This window comes from Anabrus simplex, chromosome 2, assembly GCF_040414725.1.
Source record: "Anabrus simplex isolate iqAnaSimp1 chromosome 2, ASM4041472v1, whole genome shotgun sequence".
In the NCBI taxonomy this organism is placed as follows: domain Eukaryota; kingdom Metazoa; phylum Arthropoda; class Insecta; order Orthoptera; family Tettigoniidae; genus Anabrus; species Anabrus simplex.
Window position 1 is genome coordinate 662,906,223 of NC_090266.1, and position 20,453 is coordinate 662,926,675.

The 20,453-nt window shown below is 41.8% G+C and overlaps 1 protein-coding gene across 3 annotated transcripts in view; it reads left to right on the forward strand.

Annotated features, from left to right (window-relative positions):
• The window catches only part of LOC136863016 (transcription initiation factor TFIID subunit 3), a 336,297-nt gene that overhangs the window by 261,211 nt on the left and 54,633 nt on the right, over positions 1–20,453 (forward strand). For all 3 annotated transcript variants that reach the window (XM_068225836.1, XM_067139319.2, XM_068225838.1), the window contains one exon: positions 17,729–17,829. In XM_068225836.1, coding sequence (XP_068081937.1) covers positions 17,729–17,829 — 101 coding nt within the window. The remainder of the gene's footprint in view (positions 1–17,728; positions 17,830–20,453) is intronic.

Below are 20,453 nucleotides of genomic sequence, written 5' to 3' on the forward strand. Positions count from 1 at the left end.
TTTCTGGGAAGAAGATTATCATACACACCATCTTTGACTCTAACAGTTCAGTATATAAATCATTATCTAATAGAAGTGTATTTTGTGCTGTACGCATGAAATGGCATTAATAATATACAAGGAATGCGCTAAAGATAAATAAATGTAAACTGTGGTTAATCAGCTGGGATGCGACACAACACTTCGCAAGGATTAACATCAAACAATAACGACAGTACAACTTCCATATTGATTTTATAACACACAGTACAGCTAAGTGAAAATGAAATAAATAAATAAATAAATAAATAAATAAATAAATAAATAAATAAATAAATAAATAAATAAAATTTAATAAATAAATGAATAAATACATCGGTATATTTTACGCTCAGCTGATTCAGTTAGCTTTTACTGCATTTTCATAATCGTCAGGACACAATATCGAAAGACACTCTACTTGTGGTACAGTTTACATATATCATAGAGTTTGAAAGCCAGCGCTCCCTTACGCTGGAGAGTGATCAGCCGCACAATGCCGAGCGAGCAATGGTCTCATTCGAATGCGTGAGTTTACACACGAAAATGTTCGGAAAACCGACCTCCAGTGTCTTAATTCATAGCTCTCTTGCAGCTTTCTACTCTCGACCATCTGTCGTATCGCCGTTCTCATATCTGACGACGGCGCAATTCTCCTAATGCGTCTAATTTTGTGGCTGCTACTTCAGTTGGCTGCAGCTCACGAACCAAGGGGCGATGAGGGTACTGAAGAATATTGTTGCAAGCGAATCGTCCTGCTGAGTCTGGAAGTAATTGAGAATAGGAAATGTAAACTTTAATATTTTATATGTTTGTATGTTTGATAGAAAATTTGTTTAAATTATTCTTAATTTAGTCAAGGCAATTTTGGTTTTTTAATTGTTAAATATTATTTTGTACATATAGGTACCATTTATTTATTGATTGTATTTTGTACCATCCATTGTAACTGGGGATATACCCTGTTATGGATGTATTAATAAATAAATAAATAAATATCACTTTCTTGGATGCTATGAACTACGTGAGTGGTGCATGGAATTGTGCCAGCTCTCAAACGATCACAAACGGATTCATGGACGCTGTGTTTCATAAGATAAGAACATTGATTACCTTTGTTGGCGTGAACGTACATACCATAAGTCTATGTATGTTCTCGAAATTACCGCTCCTTGTTTTTAAATCTTAGGGATCTGATCATTCAGTCACTTAAAATCCCATTTCTGATTGAATCGGTGATGGTGACGAGGTGAGTGTGTCCGTGAAAAAACAACGTGACGGCGAGAGGAAGGATTTTGTGAGAGTTGATCCTGATTTGATGACGTCAGATATTCTGAAACTAGATTATATAATAGAAAACCATACAACTATTAGAGAAGAGGAATCAGCTGGTGAACTGGTCCCTGGACTTATGCGTACACTACTGTATAGTCTGCCTGAGTGCTTGCCTGGCTTCAGTACTTTTGTACACTCACGTAGCAAATGTCATGGGATAGTCACCTAATAGCGTGTGGGGCCTCCTTTGGCCCTGCGAACTCCAGTGAGACGCCGTGGAAATGAGTCGACAAGTCCCTGGTAGTCCTCTGGACGCAGCTGACAAAAAATTGTTTGCAGAGCGGCCGCCAATGCTGGTCTGTTCGTGGGTGCAGGATCCATGGCACGGAGCCTGCGTTCCAGGACATCCCAGATATGCTCGATAGGTTTAATATCGGGGCTCCTGGGTGGCCATGGCAGTCGTTGGACCTCCCCTGCATGTTCCTGGAACCATTCCTGGGCGACGTGGGAGCGATGTGGCGGTGCGTTATCATCTTGAAACACCGTAGAACCGTCTGGGCGCTGGAAGGCCAAAAATGGGTGGAGATGGTCTCCGAGCAGCTCAACATACCGCGTACCATTCAAAGTCTCTTCCAGAACAGCTAGGGGACCCATTCCAAACCAGGAAAATGCACCCCAGACCATAACAGAGACACCAGCGTCGTGGACAACACCTTCGAGGCAGGCGGGATCCATCGCTTCATGTGGTCTGCGCCATACACGGTGCCTCCCATCGGCATGGTGCAGTTGAAATCATGATTCGTCCGACCATATCACGTTACGCCATAGTTCCAGTGTTCATCCCTGGTGACTGGCGACAAATGTGCGTCGTTGTGCTCAATGACGTTGGGTTAACAGTGGCACCCGTGTGCGGCGCCGGCTCCCATACCCCATAGAACCCATGTTCCTACGGATTGTCAACTGGGAGACGTGTCTAGCACGGCCTGTGTTGAATTGAGCCGTGATTTGTTGCACGGTTGCCCGTCTGTCACTATTGACAATCCATCTCAGATTTTGCCGGTCACGGTCATCGAGGGTGGCTGGACGGCCGGTCGTTCGTCTGTTGTGGACCGTGACACCCGCATTCAACCATTCACGATACACCCTGGGCACGGTTGATCGTGTGAAGCCGAATTCCCGCAACCACTTCGGAAATCGCACTTCCCATCCATCCGGCACCGACCACCATACGCCGTCGAACGGTGTCAGCTCACGACGACGTTCCATGTTACACCTGTCACATGCACAGCCACTGATCACAAGGTATCCTATACAACTGCTGCTGGCACAGCGGGCGTGTGGTGCGCAGACAACACACCTGCGCATCAGTGCTCCGCTATCCCATGACATTTGCTCAGTCAGTGTACTTGGAATAACTATGCAGGGTATTTGAGTAATATACAGTATGTTATATGTATTTGAATAAAATATTGTACGCGGATGCACAGAAGTAGTATTCCAAATGGAGGGGACGGATGTGAAAGGGGTAGTGTTGAAGGCATAATGTGTGTATTGCTGTGCTTCTGTGACAACCTAGATATCTTTATACTGTAACACTGTAAGATGGCTTCTTTCGTGTCACAAGGGAATGTAGGCATGTGAAAGCTCAAATGGTCCCCCATGCTATAGCTCATGCAATACTATGCAGTCTTTTCTTTCAGCTTGCTTTACGTCACACCGACACAGACAGGTCTTATGGCAACGATGGGACAGGAAGAGGCTAGGAGTGAGAAGTAAGCGACCGTGGCATCAATTAACGTACAGCCCGAGCATTTGCCTAGTATGGAGATGGGAAGCCAAGGAAATTACCTTCTGGGCAGCTGACAGTGGGGTATGAACCAACCATCTCCCGAATACAAGCTCACATATGATTAACCTTAACCGCAACGCCAACTCGCTCGATCCATGCGATCCATGCAGTGTTATGACAGTTTGGAGATGGATGAAATAAGGCAAGAACGGGATGAAGAAGGAATGCTAGGTCACAGGAAATAAGCAAGGCTCTTAAGAGAACTACTCCCGAATAGGATACTGGAATCATTCATACAATGAACAGTTCTCCTTTTGCGACTATAGGTGATGCGATTGTCGCATTGGAACTGAGAGTAAGTCACACTACTTTGAGTCGCCGACTCCGTACTACAGGTATTCACAATTGCCGAGCTGCGAAAAAGTGGCGACTTATCCCTATCCACAGAAAACTTCGAGTAGGCTTTGCACTGCAAGAAATTGTTACTCCACGTTATGAAGAGACCTTGTCCAGATAACTAATCAGTCGGATCGCGTCACATGTGGCTTATTGGGTTGGATAAGTGGTAGTGGTTCAGGAGATGTTGGAAGTCACTCCGCGTACGACTGCTGAACATTTTAGAAGGTGCTAATCTTCTTAATGTTCGAAGTATTTATCCAGTGGAAAAAGTTCCAGTTGTCAGGTTTATATTATACTCATTTCACAATGTGTTGTGTGTTAATTTCTGTTTTTCTCTTGTTAAACTTATATTATTCTGATTACGGTATGTAACTATGGACATTGCATTTATCGAATAAGTACGTTATGTGTTTCATTATTTTACCGTATGTTTATTTTATTTATTACATTGATCAGCCAGAGCATTATGACCACCTACCTACTGTCGATATAAACCAATCCAGGCGATAGCAGCGTCACCTGACGAGGAATGACTGCTAGTCGGACACGCACGGTGCATGTAGTATCAATGAGCGTGCTGTCCTTGTGTAGAATAGCGAAGGCGCGCGATCTATCTGAGTTTGACCGAGGGCAGATTGCGATGGCCCGGAGGCTCGACACGAGCATTTCTGAAACTGTACGACTTGTCAGGTATTCGAGGAGTACCGTGGTGAGCGTCTTCAGCAAGTGGCGAAACCAAACGTCGACGGGTTGGGCGGCCACCCCTCATTACAGACGTCGGACGTCGGAGGCTGGGCAGACTGGTAAAACAGGACAGTCGGCGAACTATGGCAGAACTAACATCAGACTGTAATGCTAGGCAGAGTAAGAGAGTCTGAACACACAGTGCACCGAACACCCCATAGGATGAACCTCCGCAGCCGACGACACATGCATGTGCCAGTCTTAACACCACGACATCGGCAACTACGACTGAAATGGGCATGTGACCATCGTCACTGGACGTTGGCGCAGTGGCAGGGCGTTGCATGGTCAGATAAAACCCGTTACCTTCTTCATCATGCCGATGAGAGTGTGGGAATCCATCGTCTTCCAGGGGAACAGCTCCTTGGCACCAGGACCTCGGGACGGAGACAAGTTGGCGGTGGCTCAATTATGCTCTGGGGAACATTCACTTGGGCATCCGTGGGTCCAGTGGAGCTCGTGCAAGGCACCATGACGGCTAAGATGTATCGTACACTGGTTGCAGACCACGTACACCCCTTCGTGACGATCATGTTTCCCAGCGGCAGTGACATTTTTCAACAAGATAATGCGCCACGTCACAAGGCCAGGAGTGTGATGGAGTGGTTCTATGAAGACAGTGGCAAGTTGCAATTGATGTGTTGGCCCTCCAACTCGCCAGATCTTAACCCGATCGAGCACATCTGGGATGTGATTGAACGTGGTGTCAGAACTCATCGCCCCCCTCCCCGGAATTTACGGGAATTTTGTGACTTGCGTGTGCAGATGTGTTGTGTCAACTTTCTCCAACGACCTACCAAGGCTTTATTGCTTCCATGCCAAGACGCGTCGCCGCTGTAATCCATACCAAAGGGGGACATAATGGCTATTACGTAGGTGGTCATATAGTTCTGGCGGATCAGTGTATTTTCCAGAAAGGTGTGATAAGTTCATATTTTCGAGTATGCGACTTTTCTTGTAAAGGTTTGTTAAATTTTATAATAATTGTTTATGTCGAAATGCTGCATTATAGAATTGTTGTTATATATTTTAGGATATAAAACAATGCATTTCAGATTTATTTTGCTGTTGCTCAAGAAGTAAAATGTATGTTCAGTTATTTTCATAAATATCTAATTAAATCAGTCATATAAAAAGGGAGTATGTCCAATTATCGACTTTTTTATTTTTTGTAGATTAATATTATTCTCCTCCTAGTGCACCTTTTAACAAAAGAAACGACACTTATCCAAACAGCAACATGCTGATATTTAAGGTTGATTTGTGTGTTTTGGAAGTCATTTAAGAAAGGGCACATGTCACCATCCACCGTTACTTCCCTATGCGTGGCCACTCATTCAATGCTTGTGATAGAGATTCTTCTACCACTGAAAGTATCTTGTGAAATCTTGTGAAATCATGTTACGGGCACCTAAACTGCATGACAAGTTCACTACTATTCTGGTAGAGAATAGTGATATTCTGAACTTTAGTGCATGGTGAGCAAATTTTGGAAGAGGTGACGACTGTCGTATGAATCTCGAGGAATAGGAGTGCCTGCCAACTTGAAAATTCGTTTCCAGCAAGCGTCATCATACACTTACTTTACTCTGCCAAAGATCCAGGAACCGAACGGACGAAACAGTTATCAACGGCCTTATCGAACACACTTTCCGTTTGAAACTACACAGCAACGTCCAGCTTACTAAAGAACGAGCAGACAAAGAAACAATTCCTATTGATTGGGACAAGACGAATGACCTGGTGTCTAGAAAAAGCATTCTGGGGGAGAGTACAAAGGCATTTTAACGAAATATATGTGCGCGGCCAACTGTTCGTGTGACTGACGATGATTTTGATTGTCATCATTCAAATGATTATTACTGTAGAACAACGACATAGTGTGTCTAACTTATTTAAGTAGACAATGTGTTTTTGCTGCAAAACTGATTTTCATTCAACCATCATTATAGAAAGAGCACGTATCCATTTTTTTTATCTGCCAATTCCCATAAAGTCCTTCATCTTTACTCTATATTTTATCGAGTAACCTAGCCAGAACCATCAAAACTAACGATAGCAAGACTGTCTTTAAAATCCGTTTTTGCTCCTCCTGAAAAGTTAAATTCCTGGACATGTGCCCTTTCCTAAATGACTGCATTATTATTATTATTATTATTATTATTATTATTATTATTATTATTATTATTATTAGGGCTACAGTTTTGAAACTTCTAATGACCGGGTGAGTTGGCCGTGCGGTTAGGGGCGCGCAGCTTTTACCTTGCATCCGAAAGATAGTGGGTTCGAATCCCACTCTCGGCAGACCTGAAGATGGTTTTCCATTGTTTCCCATTCTCACACCAGGCAAATGCTGGGGCTGTACCTTAATCAAGGCCACGGCCGCTTCCTTCCAACTATTAGACCTTTCCTATCCCATCGTCACCATAAAACCTATCTGTGTCGGTTCGACGTCAAGCAAAATTGTAAATATACACTGCCGGCCGAAAGTTTCCGGACAAGCATTGGACTGTTAAACAATGGACTGAGATTAAAAGAAAACAACATACCTATGCAAGGAATTGGCCAATATGTATTATAAAACTAATATTTTACAATAAAACTACGTTTTTGCATTACATGTGAGCAAGAAATAGACAATATGGACACATTTACTCTCACAGATCACCAGAACATATCAAACTCTCTTCTCATCAATGAAACCCCGCTTTGCCGCAAGTAAACTTTTAACTATTTTCGGCATTCTCAGAACAAATTTTTCTAACGCTGATGCAGGTATACTTTGCCAGGAATTCTGCAAGAGACCCACAACTTTTCGGATGAAGCAGGACACTCGTTTTGGGCTTGCCGATCCAACTCCTCCCACAGCAGCTCAGGTGGATTTAAGTCCGGATATTGGCGCGAGGCCATTCCATTAAAAACAAATCCCCGGAGTTTTGTTTGTTTTGCAGATAATTCATGCAATAGCGAAACGTGTGTCTCGGGTCATTGTTTTGTTGGAGGATATACCCACGTTACAGTCCAGACAGAAGAGCATAACAAGATAGGATGGAATGGTAGGCGTTTTGTCCAGTGTTCCTTGAACTCGGTGCAGTCTACCAACTTCACTGAATGTGAAACAACCCCAGACCATCACGGAGCCCCTACATCTTCCACTGTAGGTGTTATACAATAGAATGCATTATTTCCGATGCTGAACGTCAAACATAAATTCATCGCCGTTCCCCGAAAACCTTCGAAACTTGGTTACATTAGTATATTCTGTCATTAAACAATCATTAAACATAGACATGATACTGTATAGGATTTCGGGCTTATGCCGTATCAAGAAAATAAGGTGAAATTCTTTCCATTTCGCAGAGAACTGTGCTCTGCGTCATCAGAAGAAATCTCGACTGTCCACGAGAAAGGCTTCTTAAACAATGACTCTTCAAATTTAGGCGTTATATTAGAAGAGGAAATGGTACGTTCATTCGCCACCAGATGGCTCCCAGGACGTGGCACAGCGCTAGCGTTCGAAGCGGAAGCTGACCGAACCATCAGAATCAGACTAAGAGGTTCACATAACATGTGTACGTAACATATGACATTAAGAGGTGTATGACATTGACACGAGCCTGGAATGAAACATCTGGCGATGAGGAACGTAGGAATTTGGAAAACACCGAGACGAAATAACAGTAATGAAGGGACAGGGAAGGGAACTACCTACGTAAATTAGTAGTAGGGCAATAGGGTTCCCACACCGGGCCAATCAGAGGCCGCGGAGCGGGTCACGTGACTGCTGACTCAGCAGCGCGGGAAATTTGAATTCTACGGGAGGTCATTGACCCTAGTATTGTACCTAAGCCTATTCCAACTCCGCGGTCATTAACCCGAGGTCATTGACCGCTAGTATAGTAGTAGAGCAAACACGATTTGCGGATTTTGCATAAGAGAGCGAGCCTAACCTCACCGTTGCCATCTTGAGGGGCATAACCTCACTTTAACGGCCACTTGCCCTTCCCGAAGCTTAAGAGAGCGAGCCTAACCTCACATCCGCCATATTGAAGGGGCTCTCCTTAGTTTTACGGCAAGATGCCCTTCTCGGAGCCAATAGCACGAGATGGCAGCTATACACAGCTCTTTATGAGGTGGCCTAGGGTCGCTTGCGCAAGATGGCGGCTATACACGACTTCTTATGGAGAGAGATACCGGCCATGGGCGCTTGAGCAAGATGGCGGCTATACATGGGCTTTTATGGAGAAAGATGCCGGCCATAGTCGATTGCACAAAATGGCGGCTATACATTGGGTCTTATGGAGAAAGATGGCGGCTATAGGCGATTGCGCAAGATGCTATTGGCTTTACGTCACACTGACACAGGTAGGTCTTATGGTGACGTTGGAACAGGAACGGGCTAGGACTCGGAAGGAAGCGGCCGTGGCCTTAATTAAGGTACAGCCTGGTGTGAAAATGGGAAACCACGGGAAACCATCTTCAGGGCTGCCGACAGTGGGGTTCGAGCCCACTACCTCCCGGATACTGGATACTGGCCGCACTTAAGCGACTGCAGCTATCGAGCTCGGTTTGCGCAAGATGGTTGCTATACATAGGCTCTTATGGATAAATTTGCCGGCCATGGCCGATTGCACAAGGTAGCGGGTATACATAAGGTTATATGGAGAAAGATAACTTAGAGGCTACTGCGGAAGTTGGCGGCTGCTCTTATGAGACGGCTTAAGGGCGTTTGCGCAAGATGGCTACTACACACAGGATCTTATGGAGAAAGCTGGCTGAGGGCGCCTACTACACAAGATGGCGGCTATACACAGGCTTATATGGAGAAAGCGAGCTTAGTGGCTACTACGCAAGATGGCGGCTGTTCTTGTGAGACGGCTTAAGGGAGATTGAGCAACATGGCGGCTGCTCTTATGGAGAAAGTTGGCTGAGGGGGCCTACTGAGCAAGATGGCGGCTATACACAGGCTCTTATGAAGACAGCTAGCTTAGAGGCTACTGCACAAGATGGCAGCTATACACAGGCTGCTATGACCTCCTCCTCCTCCCCCTCATCTTCCTCCTCCTCTGTCAAGGCATAGCTTTATGTCTATCGAACAAGTTTAAACATGCATTAGTATAACGACGCGATCTTATGCTTAAGGCTAGAGTCAGCACGTGCTATTATTGTGTTTTTAATCTACAGCGATAACGTCATCATAGTAGTGCATGTTTAGACTTGTTCGTTATGAAGGTTACTTACTGACTGAAGGCTTTGTAGATAATATAAGTAAGAATTTTTCTTCAGTCTCCGAGATACAGTGATATAGTGTAGAGCGCTTTATTCAAACATGACGAGAACATTAATAATTGATGTACAAGGCTTCAAAGTAAACGGCAAAAATGTTGTGTTTAAAGAGGTGGCTGTTTTGGATTGCAGTGTGTTGTGGGCACCAAAATTTGTTAGTTTAGTATTTAGTCCACCTTTCCCTTACTCTTTGCAGACAGATGAAGATAAAAAGCAGACTCAATGGATCGAAAAATATTTAGGTTTGCAGCGGGAAGAAAAAGGAATACGTTATCGTTTTCTACCTTTAATGATGAACGCACATTTGTCAAAAGCAGATCTTGTTTTTTAAAGGGTTGTGAAAAGAAGGAATGGTTGCATGAGTATCTACTATCATCGTGTGGAATTATCGACCTGCATGAATTAGGGTGTCCATCATTTAAAACTCTTCTGAAGGAGCTTAGTAAAGGAACAAGTAAACAGTCTTTACAACATGTGCGCATGCTCTTTGATTGGTTGTGTTGCAGTGCATGCCGGGAAGTAAACAGCATATGTAAATTGCAATGTCAAAATAACGTTAGTGTAAAAGAAGCATTTGTAGCGTAAAGACATCATGTCATTTCTAACTAATACTAAGTGTAACGCAGTTAAAAAGGCAACCGTAAAGTTTTATACATGCAAAAAGAAACTAAACACTTTTACTCAAGAAGAGTTAAATGCATTACCAAAGGCATTTTTAGTTAATGTAGCTGCGAATGCTGTAAAGAATATCTGGGATAAGGTGCCTCTTGAGTGGACTCAAGCTCGAGTTTTGTCAGAGTTTCAAACGTGTAGTTTACATCATGAACAAGTGAGGAGACCTTCTGTGAGGCAGTGTCGTACATGTCAACTCATTAAACTGTATCACGGACCTAAAACTAACGAGTTGTCGTCGCTTATAAACACTTATCATGGCTGCGAAAAGAGTAAACAAGTTGTCGCAGAAAAAGGTGAAGAAACGTGCTGGGAGAAAGGTGAGGAAGCATGCTGGGCATGGGATCATCAATAAATCTTCTTCCCTTCGAGCTTCATCCTCCTAGTTATCAATACTGCGGCCCTTGAACACGACTTGATGTTCGCTTGGCACGTGATGTTCCTAGTATTAAAATGTTAGATGTTGCCTGCAAAGAGCATGACATTGCTTATCAACAAAACAATCCTAAACTAAGACGTGTAGCTGATGAAAATCTGCTTCGTAAAGCTATGCTGCATGTGTCGTCACCTAGTACTTCAGTTATTGTGAAGGTAGCAGCACTTGTTGTTGCCGGTGCAATAAATGGAAAACTGTTATTAGGTAGTGGCAAAGACAGTAAAATAAAGAAAGGAGAAAAACAGATTTACTTGAAGAAAAAATGTATATATTCTAAAATAAATATGAATTGTAAAACATATTACAGGTGTTGTTTAATATCGATCCTACAGCCTGTCCTAAATGATCTAGTAGTAATAATATTGTTGTGTATTAACTTAGGAGAAAGGAGAGGTAGAGGATCGAGTATTAAAAACACACAAGTTTTAAAGTACATCCTCTTTATCAATCCATGAATTAAAGCTATTATTAAAACCAAGCCATTTAACGTACTGTTTATTCCCACGACGTCGAATAACACGTTCAATTAAATAGTGATGAGGATATTTTGTTTTCTGCAGTTCTCCGATGTAGAATCCTCCTTCAATAGGCTGTCCTCTGAGATCGCGAAGTAAATACGTAACTGGATTAGTAAGCTTAACACTCCTGATTTGAAAAATATCAGTGCTCCAGTTGGGAATGTATCCTTTTGCAAAGATAGACTTGTGTTTGCTGATGCGAACAAAATAACCTTCTTTAAAGCGATAGCGGCGCGGATCAGCTGTTTTAATTACAAGATTAATAGCATCTAGGCGAGGTGTATTCCTTGTAACAAGACGTGGCTTTGTTCTGATAGTGCGATGAGGTGTATCGTTGTAGGTAGATACAAGTCTAGGTAGCAGATCAATCCAACGATATGAACCTTGTGCTGTAAATTCTCGCCACATCATTGTTCTGAGTGTACGATTAAAGCGTTCTACAACACTTGCCTTGAGATTGCTGAACGTAGAGTAGTGTTGAATGCCAGGTAACTTGAGGTAAGAAGAAAAATCCTTGTTGTAAAATTCTTTACCTTGATCAGTTTGAAGAAGCCTTGGGCAACGTTTCGATTCTTCAACAATATGTTTTAACGCGTCTTTGACTTGAGCTGCTCTCTTAGAACGTACAGGTTGTGCAGAAGCAAACTTCGAATACACATCGATAAAAGTAATTAGATACTTATACCCCTTATTGCTAGAGGCATATAAAATCATTTCTACTAAGTCTGCTTGCCAGAGATCATGTTTTCCTCGTGTAATAACGCGTCCGGGACAGTAGGTGCGACGCGCTGGTTTCTGTAACTCATGTGCAATGTTTACCTTTAAAGGTGAGATATTATCTTGTCGAGCCATTACAGAATAATTCTGGCATGTTGTAATTCTCTCTTTATTTCTAGAATTTCTAATTCGTGATCTGTGTGACCAGCATCCTGCGATGCTCTTAGAAGTTGTAATCGTTCAACGAGTAATTTTGGTTCATTCCAGTATCTTACGTCCACATACTGCAACAAAGTCTTGTAGATAACATTAAGGCCACGTGCAGTCGGAAACAGCTTAGAAATAAACAAACTCACGATACTTGTAACTCTTATTTGCATTTACTGCTTCAGTTCTCTTGTAATTACGTCGTGTTGCGCCAGTAGCAAAAAGTATTGCTTCACGTTTTTAAGATTATCTTGTAAAATTATATCCTTGTCAGGTATTCGTGAGAAAAGAAGTTCTAAGAGTTCTTTCGTAGGTTCATAGGTAACACCTTTTACAATAAGTTTGTTTCTATTAATCTTAACGTTTGAATTTCCTATCCAGAAACAGTCGTCTTCGTAGCGAACACCGTAGGTAGTGTCAGTTTGTTCTGTAAAGAGTTTTTCTATATAGGGTGCAAAGAGAGATCCATAGGTATCTTGAGTAAACGTTCTAAACGGATTACGATACTCTGGCGTGATCATAACCTCAGACAAAGATGGTAGATCTTGTGTCGATGTAGTAGGTGTTTTAGCAATAACATCTGTAATTAAAAACTCAACACACTTAGATGTTGAAGTATCGTTAAGATCTTCTTCCTCATCCTCTCCTTCTTTATCCTCTTCTTGATCTATATCTTGCTTCTTCTCTTCCTTATTCTGCTTCTATTCTTCTTTATGCTTTTCTTGTTTATGCTCCTTTCTTCATGTTTCTCTTTATTATATAATGTTTCCGTAGAAGCAAAACTTGAAGTTGACTGCGGCAATGAAGTAGAATTAAAAATTTGTTTTAGTGGAGTTACTACTGGTGTTTTAAGAAAATAAATCAGTGTCTGCTTGAATACGTTTAAGCTCTTTAAATTTCCGTCGAATATTGTTTCGAATATGGATTACATATTTTGTAATCTCCTTGCTAGGTGTTAACGTGATGATGGTTTTTGATCAAGAAGTCACTGTAATTCTGTGTTAATGAATGTAAAATGATCGAAACCCATACTATATCGTCCATGTTGAACATCACTTTCTTTATCAATAAGTAAAAATCTGTAACGATGTGATGACCAACATGTAGCACACATACGTTTAAAGTCATTGAATGTCATATCAGTGTTAACATGATCGTCATACACATGGCGCATGTTGCGCTCATCCTGCCGAGAAAGCACAATAACATTTGCGTTGTCGCGTATCAACTGCTTAGGCACACGAGAGTAGGTTTGGCGTAAATAGATGCAATCAATATATTCATGTCGGCCCATACTAAAGAATGCACGAATAACGTTTTGCTGTTCTGTTGCGACATAGTCAAACATCATAGGAATATTAGGAAGCACATCGTCCGATGATGGTACTTGCTCGTGTGAATTAAACTCAAAATATTTTATTTCATCTTTAACCATACCGTGCATTAAAGTTTGTAGAATAGTATATAGGGGTTAATAGATTGACTTTGCGAAAGCGTAAATATTCTCGAAGCGTATACCATTTAAAGAAGTAATAAGTGTAACTACATACATACATTATCATTAAGGACTTTCAGCGTTCTGTCTCCAAGCCCCTGTAAATTTACTAAACGTCGCAACAATCGTCTATTTGCAACTAGTGCTGTGGCCTCATTTAGTTATATACCTCTTATCTTTAAATCGTTATAAACTGAGTCTAACCATCGTCGTCTTTGTCTCCCTCTACTTCTCTTACCCTCCATAGCAGAGTCCATTATTCTCCTAGGCAACCTATCCTCTTCCATTCGCTTTACATGACCCCACCACCGAAGCCGATTTACATGTACAGCTTCATCCATCGAGTTCATTCCTAAATTAGCCTAAATTTCCTCATTCAGAGTAACCTCCTGCCATTGTTCCCTCCTGTTTGTACCAGCAATCATTCTCGCTAATTTCATGTCTGTTACTTCTAACTTATGAATAAGATATCCTGAGTCCACCCAGCTTTCGCTCCCGTAAAGCAAAGTTGGTCCAAAACAGACCGATCTAAAGATAGTTTCGTCTGGGAGCTGACTTCCTTCTTACAGAATACTGTTGATCGCAACTGCAAGCTCAATGCATTAGCGTTACTACACCTTGATTCAATTTCACTTACTATATTACCTTCCTGGGAGAACACACAACCTAAATACTTGAAATTATCTACCTGTTCTAGCTTTGTATCACCAATCTGACATTCAGTTCTGTTGAATTTCTAACCTACTGACATCACTTTAGTCTTCGAAAGGTTAATTTTCATACCATACTCACTGCACCTATTTTCAAGTTCCAAGACATTAGACTGCAGGCTATCGGCACAATCTGCCATTAAAACCAAGTCGTCAGCATAGGCCAGACTGCTTACTACATTTCCACTTAACTGAATCCCTCCCTGCCATTTTGTACCTTCCAGCAGATGAACCATGTAAACTACGAACAGCAAAGGTGAAATATTACAGCCTTGTCTAATCCGTGTAAGTACGCTGAACCAAGAACTCATTCTACCATAAATTCTCACTGAAGCCCAATTGTCAACATAAATGCCTTTGATTTATTTTAATAATCTCCCTTTAATTCTATACCTCGAGTATGGCGAACATCTTACATATGCTTTCTCTAGATCTACGAAACATAAACATAACTGCCTATTCCTCTCGTAGCATTTCTCAATTACCTGGCGCATACTGAAAATCTGATCCTGACAGCCCCTCTGTGGTCTGAAACCACACTGGTTTTCATCCAACTTCCTCTCAACTACTGATCGCAGCCTCCCTTCCAAGATGCCAGTGAATACTTTGCCTGGTATACTAATCAATGATATACGTCGATAGTTGTTGCAATCCTTCCTGTTCCCTTGCTTATAGATAGGAGCAATTACTGATTTTGTCCAATCTGAAGGTACCTTACCAACACTCCATGCTAATCTTCCTACTCTATGAAGACATTTCATACCTGCCTTCCCACTATACACCATTTCAGGTGTAATTTCATCTATTCCTGCTGCTTTATGACAATGGAGTTTATTTACCATCCTTTCCACTTCCTCAAGCGTAATTTCACCAACATCATTTTCCTCTTCCCCATGAGCTTGGCTGTTCGCAACACCACCAGGAAGAATTCTTCCTACGTTGAGTAGATGTTCAAAATATTCCTTCCACCTCTCCAGTGATTCCCTGGGATCTATTATGAGTTCACCTGAATTACTCAAAACACTGTTCATTTCCTTTTTCCCCTCCCTTCCTAAGATTCTTTATTACTGTCCAGAAAGGTTTCCCCGCTGCTTGACCTAGCCTTTCCAGGTTATTACCAAAATCTTCCCAAGACTTCTTTTTAGATTCAGCAACTATTTGTTGCGCCCTGTTTCTTTCATCTACGTACAAATTCCTGTCTGCCTCTGCCCTTGTTTGGAGCCATTTCTGATAAGCCTTCTTTTTACGTTTACAAGTTGCTCTCACTTCATCATTCCACCAAGATGTTCGCCTTTTCCCATCTTTACACACAGTTGTTCCTAGGCACTCTCTTGCTGTTTCTACTTCAGCATCCCTGTATTCCACCCATTCATTTTCTGTATCCTGAACCTGCTTACTATCTACTGTTCGAAACTTATCACTAATCATATCCATGTACTTCTGTCTAATTTCCTCGTCCTGGAGATTTTCTACCCTTATTCGTTTGCAGACAGATTTCACTTTCTCTACCCTAGGCCTAGAGATATTTAGTTCACTACAGATCAGATAGTGGTCTGTATCATCGAAAAATCCGCGGAAAACTCGTACATTCGTAACAGATTTCCTGAATTCGAAGTCGGTTAAGATATAGTCTATTATGGATCTGGTACCTCTAGCCTCCCATGTGTAGCGGTGAATAGCCTTATGCTTGACGAATGTATTCGTAACAGCTAAACCCATACTAGCACAGAAGTCCAGCAAACGCTTCCCATTCCCATTAGCTTCCATATCTTCCCCACATTTACCAATCACTCTTTCGTATCCTGCAGTTCTATTTCCAACCCTCGCATTGAAATCGCCCATTAGCACTATTCTGTCCTTGCTGTTGACCCTGACCACGATGTCACTCAATGCTCCATAAAAGTTGTCAACTTCATCCTCATTTGCACCCTCACATGGTAAATACACTGAGACAATTCTCGTCCTGATTCCTCCAACTGCCAAATCTACCCACATCATTCGCTCGTTTACGTGCCTAACAGAAACAATGTTGCGTGCAATAGTATTCCTGATGAACAGTCCTACCCCACATTCTGCCTTTCCCTTTTTAACACACGTCAAGTATACATTATAATCTCCTGTCTCTTCTGCGTTATCTCTCCTTACCCGAACAGTTTTTACTCCTAGCACATCCATATGCATCCTCTTTGCTGACTCAGCCAGATCTACTTTCTTTCTTCCATAAGCCCCATTAATGTGGACAGCTCCCTATCGAATTCCATTTCGTTCGCCAAGTGGTTTGCAAGGTTTCCCTCGCCTCCGTTACTCCCATAGGTCCGAGGCTTGCTTAAAATGTTCTGAGTTCGGTAAATTCATTAAGCAGGATGCTACCCTACTTACACATTATTCATTTTTTTGTTGCTATTTGCTTTACGTCGCACCGACACAGATATGTCTTATGGCGACGATGGGAGAGGAAAGGCCTAGGAATTGGAAGGAATAGGCCGTGGCCTTAATTAAGGTACAGCCCCGGCATTTGCCTGGTGTGAAAATGGGAAACCACGGGAAGCCATATTCAGGGCTGCCGACAGTGGGACTCGAACCCACTATCTCCCGATTTCTGGATACTGGCCGCACTTAAGCGACTGCAGCTATCGAGCTCGGTACACATGTTCAAGTGAGGATCTATCCTCTAACGGATTAGGGACCACCGATGGATTGTATAGTCCTAACCGCCTGAGCACAAGGAGGGCCTTCACTCAGAATATGTCCAAGATGCCCACTGCCATTACGTAGCAACTTGTATCCCGACTCTCAGGACCACTTACTAGCCCACTCAGCCGTTGCCCATGGTTCAAGAACTAGGGCGTGACTACGGCAACCCACATCATGAACCACCAGTGTGATTTAATTTGGCAAAATATATTATTTTTCAGTATTTATATTTTAACTTAATTTAGTTTGGCAAAATATAAATACTGAAAAATAATGTAGATAATTATTATGCACATTCATCTATAGCTTGGATGATAAAATATTTTTACAGTAACACTCTCCTGAATTTTCTGTTTCTCTTTTCTTTAAGAAGCTTATGAATGTTGTAATGTAACTTAGTAACTAAGAAATATATAATCTAAGACTGCATTCTAGGTTGTGATTTCGCAATGAACGTTTTGATTTGATGAATGAATATCTCCTACTACATTTTCTAAGTCATTACTTCATTTTTATTTATATTTTCTTTTGCTAGTCGGTTTCATATGGAATCATTTCTTTTCGTTTGCATCTTTTCTAAATATCGCGGAAATCGGTCCGCAATGTATTTGTAAAGGATATAGATACTTGTAGCAACAGTGATATCTCCAAAATGAAGGAGAACTACTCAGTCTTTTAGTAACCTAATCGTATTCCGTTATAATTGAAATTAACTTCTGCTTCTGAGAATCTCCATAATTGTTATTATCTCACTGTTTTCCTTTACAGGATAGTGATGGTAACAAAGTCTGGATTTGTCCTACTTGTGGTGGACAGGATGATGGCAGCCCTATGATTGGCTGTGATGAATGCGACGCCTGGTATCATTGGTGAGTTTATACATAGTTTCAAGTATGTTTTAATTTATGTAGTATTTTCCTAAATAACTTGTATGAGTGACAAAACTGACCTATTTCCACAAACTTTCTTTCTTGGTAGATTTTGTACCTTTGTACAAGAATTTGCCTCCTTTCTCAAAAGACATCTGATTTTAAAATTACATGATCTGCTGTTTTCGTATGCTTCTTCACTGTCTCAGTTGGAAACAGCCCCCGAGTTTAACCGGTGAGCAAGGATGCCACTCTTGTTAGGTGACATTGCCATTTTGAAGAAAGACATTGGTGGCAGGTGCATCATAATAATTTATCAAGGGAAATGTTCGACAAATTTCTCAGTTCTTTGAAAACGTGTAATAAAAGGGAAGGTAAACAGTTGATAGGGAATCCGCCACCTGGGCGACAGCCCTAACTGCAGAAAATTTATTATTGATTGCTGAATGACGCGAATTGTCGTCCTTGAATATGAGTTTCCTCCAAAATTCCGACCATATGATTCTACGGTAGGCTGGACGATATTCTCCCGACACTCATGAAACTTGACCTTGTCCTCAATTGCCCATGTAATGTCACCCCATACCACTGTTACATTTCTAGCTTGCTGCGTTCTCCGTGCATTATGTGTAACTAAGACGACCAGAACTGCCACATTCATTCCATGCTCAGTGCAGACGACCACCAGAAAAAAAGAGACGCTTATCGGTAAACGTTTCTTTGCACCAATAATAATAATAATAATAATAATAATAATAATAATAATAATGTGTGGCCTTCGGAGAGGCCTGGTGGAAGTCTTTGAAGTTGACGTCTTATAGGCGACCTGCGCATCTATGAATAACGGGCCAAACCTCTGATGAAAAGTAATGCTGAAAACGGCACACACATCCGGTCCCGAGTCATCAGAATTAATCAATGAATGTTAAAATCCTAGACCTATCCGGTAATCGAACCCGGGACTACTTGAACCAAAAGGCCAGCACGCTAACCATTTAGCCATGGAGCCGGACTTTCCACCAATGTAAACAATCCATCCTGAATGAGGATGTACTTACCTGAAACGTGCCCTGTGAGGGCGAGATGTACGAAATGGGCCGTCCGAATTGAAGAATAAGCTCCATGCAACCTCCATCTTACAATTTGGTGGGCATATGAATTTTGAATTGAACATAACAGGCTTTCGCCAAGTTACAATGTTTCAAATAGGCAATTCAAAATAAACACTTACAGACTATTTATAGCTAAGCACTAACTACTTACTACTTAACTACCTCTAAATCTACTATGTAGCATCTTGCACATGGGCGGATCGCCAGATCCACATGCAACACACCACCTCTACTTATAACTAAACTCACTACTTTACTACATTAAATATATACTAACTCTATCCTAAATCTGTCTGGCCGCGACATCACCCCTGGTGAGGAACTCCTACCACCCTTCCCTGGGATGTCACGACCAGACATGTCTCATGAGGCTCGGAAACTGATACCTCATAGTCCCCTTAAGATATCAATGTTAATTCCTTACCACTCCTTCATGTAACAGCCCACATGTGTGCGGATTGCCAAGCTCTACATGTAGGCTGACATGCCTGTATTCCATAACTCGGCTCATCTTCCGCTGTCTCATTGACATCATACTTCCTCTAACCTAACACTATTCACTACCTTACTCTACTCTACACGTGCAGACGTACCGAACCAACACTTTACCTTCAGATAGGTCAGGCCTATCTCACTCTCTTACAACTCTACTGTACGTCAGCAGCCAAAACAAACTAACAAAAAAAACAAGCAGACAAACAACACCACGGCTTACATATCAATGAACTGAATCTACTAATTAGAAATATACAATACCTAAGGAACAAAGGAACAAAACCGAACAAATATAAAAACGAAACATAATACTAAACTTATAATTATTGTCGCCCTTATTTATTAGTGACTTAAACTCTATAATATTCCGTATCTGTGTATCAAAGTTGTTTTATGTACATACATGGTTACAGAGATGATACTTCAGAGATAAATACTTTCCGTATGTTTTCTTCTACTGACTATAATCAATTTTAAACTTCTTATTCATTGTACGGGTAACTGATCGATTTGGAGTCTCCCTCTTCCAACTTCGGTAGTCCGAGGTACGAGAGCCGAGACTTGGTTCATCCTGAAATACTAGCATGCATTCCTGTATGTGTAGTTTAAGTGTCCCATAATATCCTTTTAACCATGTGTACTCGTGCTGATTTTGCTGTTTCATTTTTTCAGCAGCATGTGCCCCTTCCCTCATTCACCACTTTCATTTTATTCTCCCATAAGCTTTTACAATCGTCAATAATTTCGATAGTTTCCCTGGCCTTCTCTAGTGGGCATATGAAGTCCTGCAATCATTATGAAATGCAGTTTGGTATCATTAACCTCGGGTTTCCTCCCAGCCAGAAGTCACAGGTAGTGGTCATCGGCTGCAGTTATAGCATAGGTGTACATATTCAGCTTTTTGCTTGCCCATGCCTGTCTGAAGAGCAGTCACACGTAACCACTACAGGCACACTGTTGCATGTCAACCCCAGTTTCATTTAAGGGGGGGGGGAGGTACACCTTTACTGGTCAAAA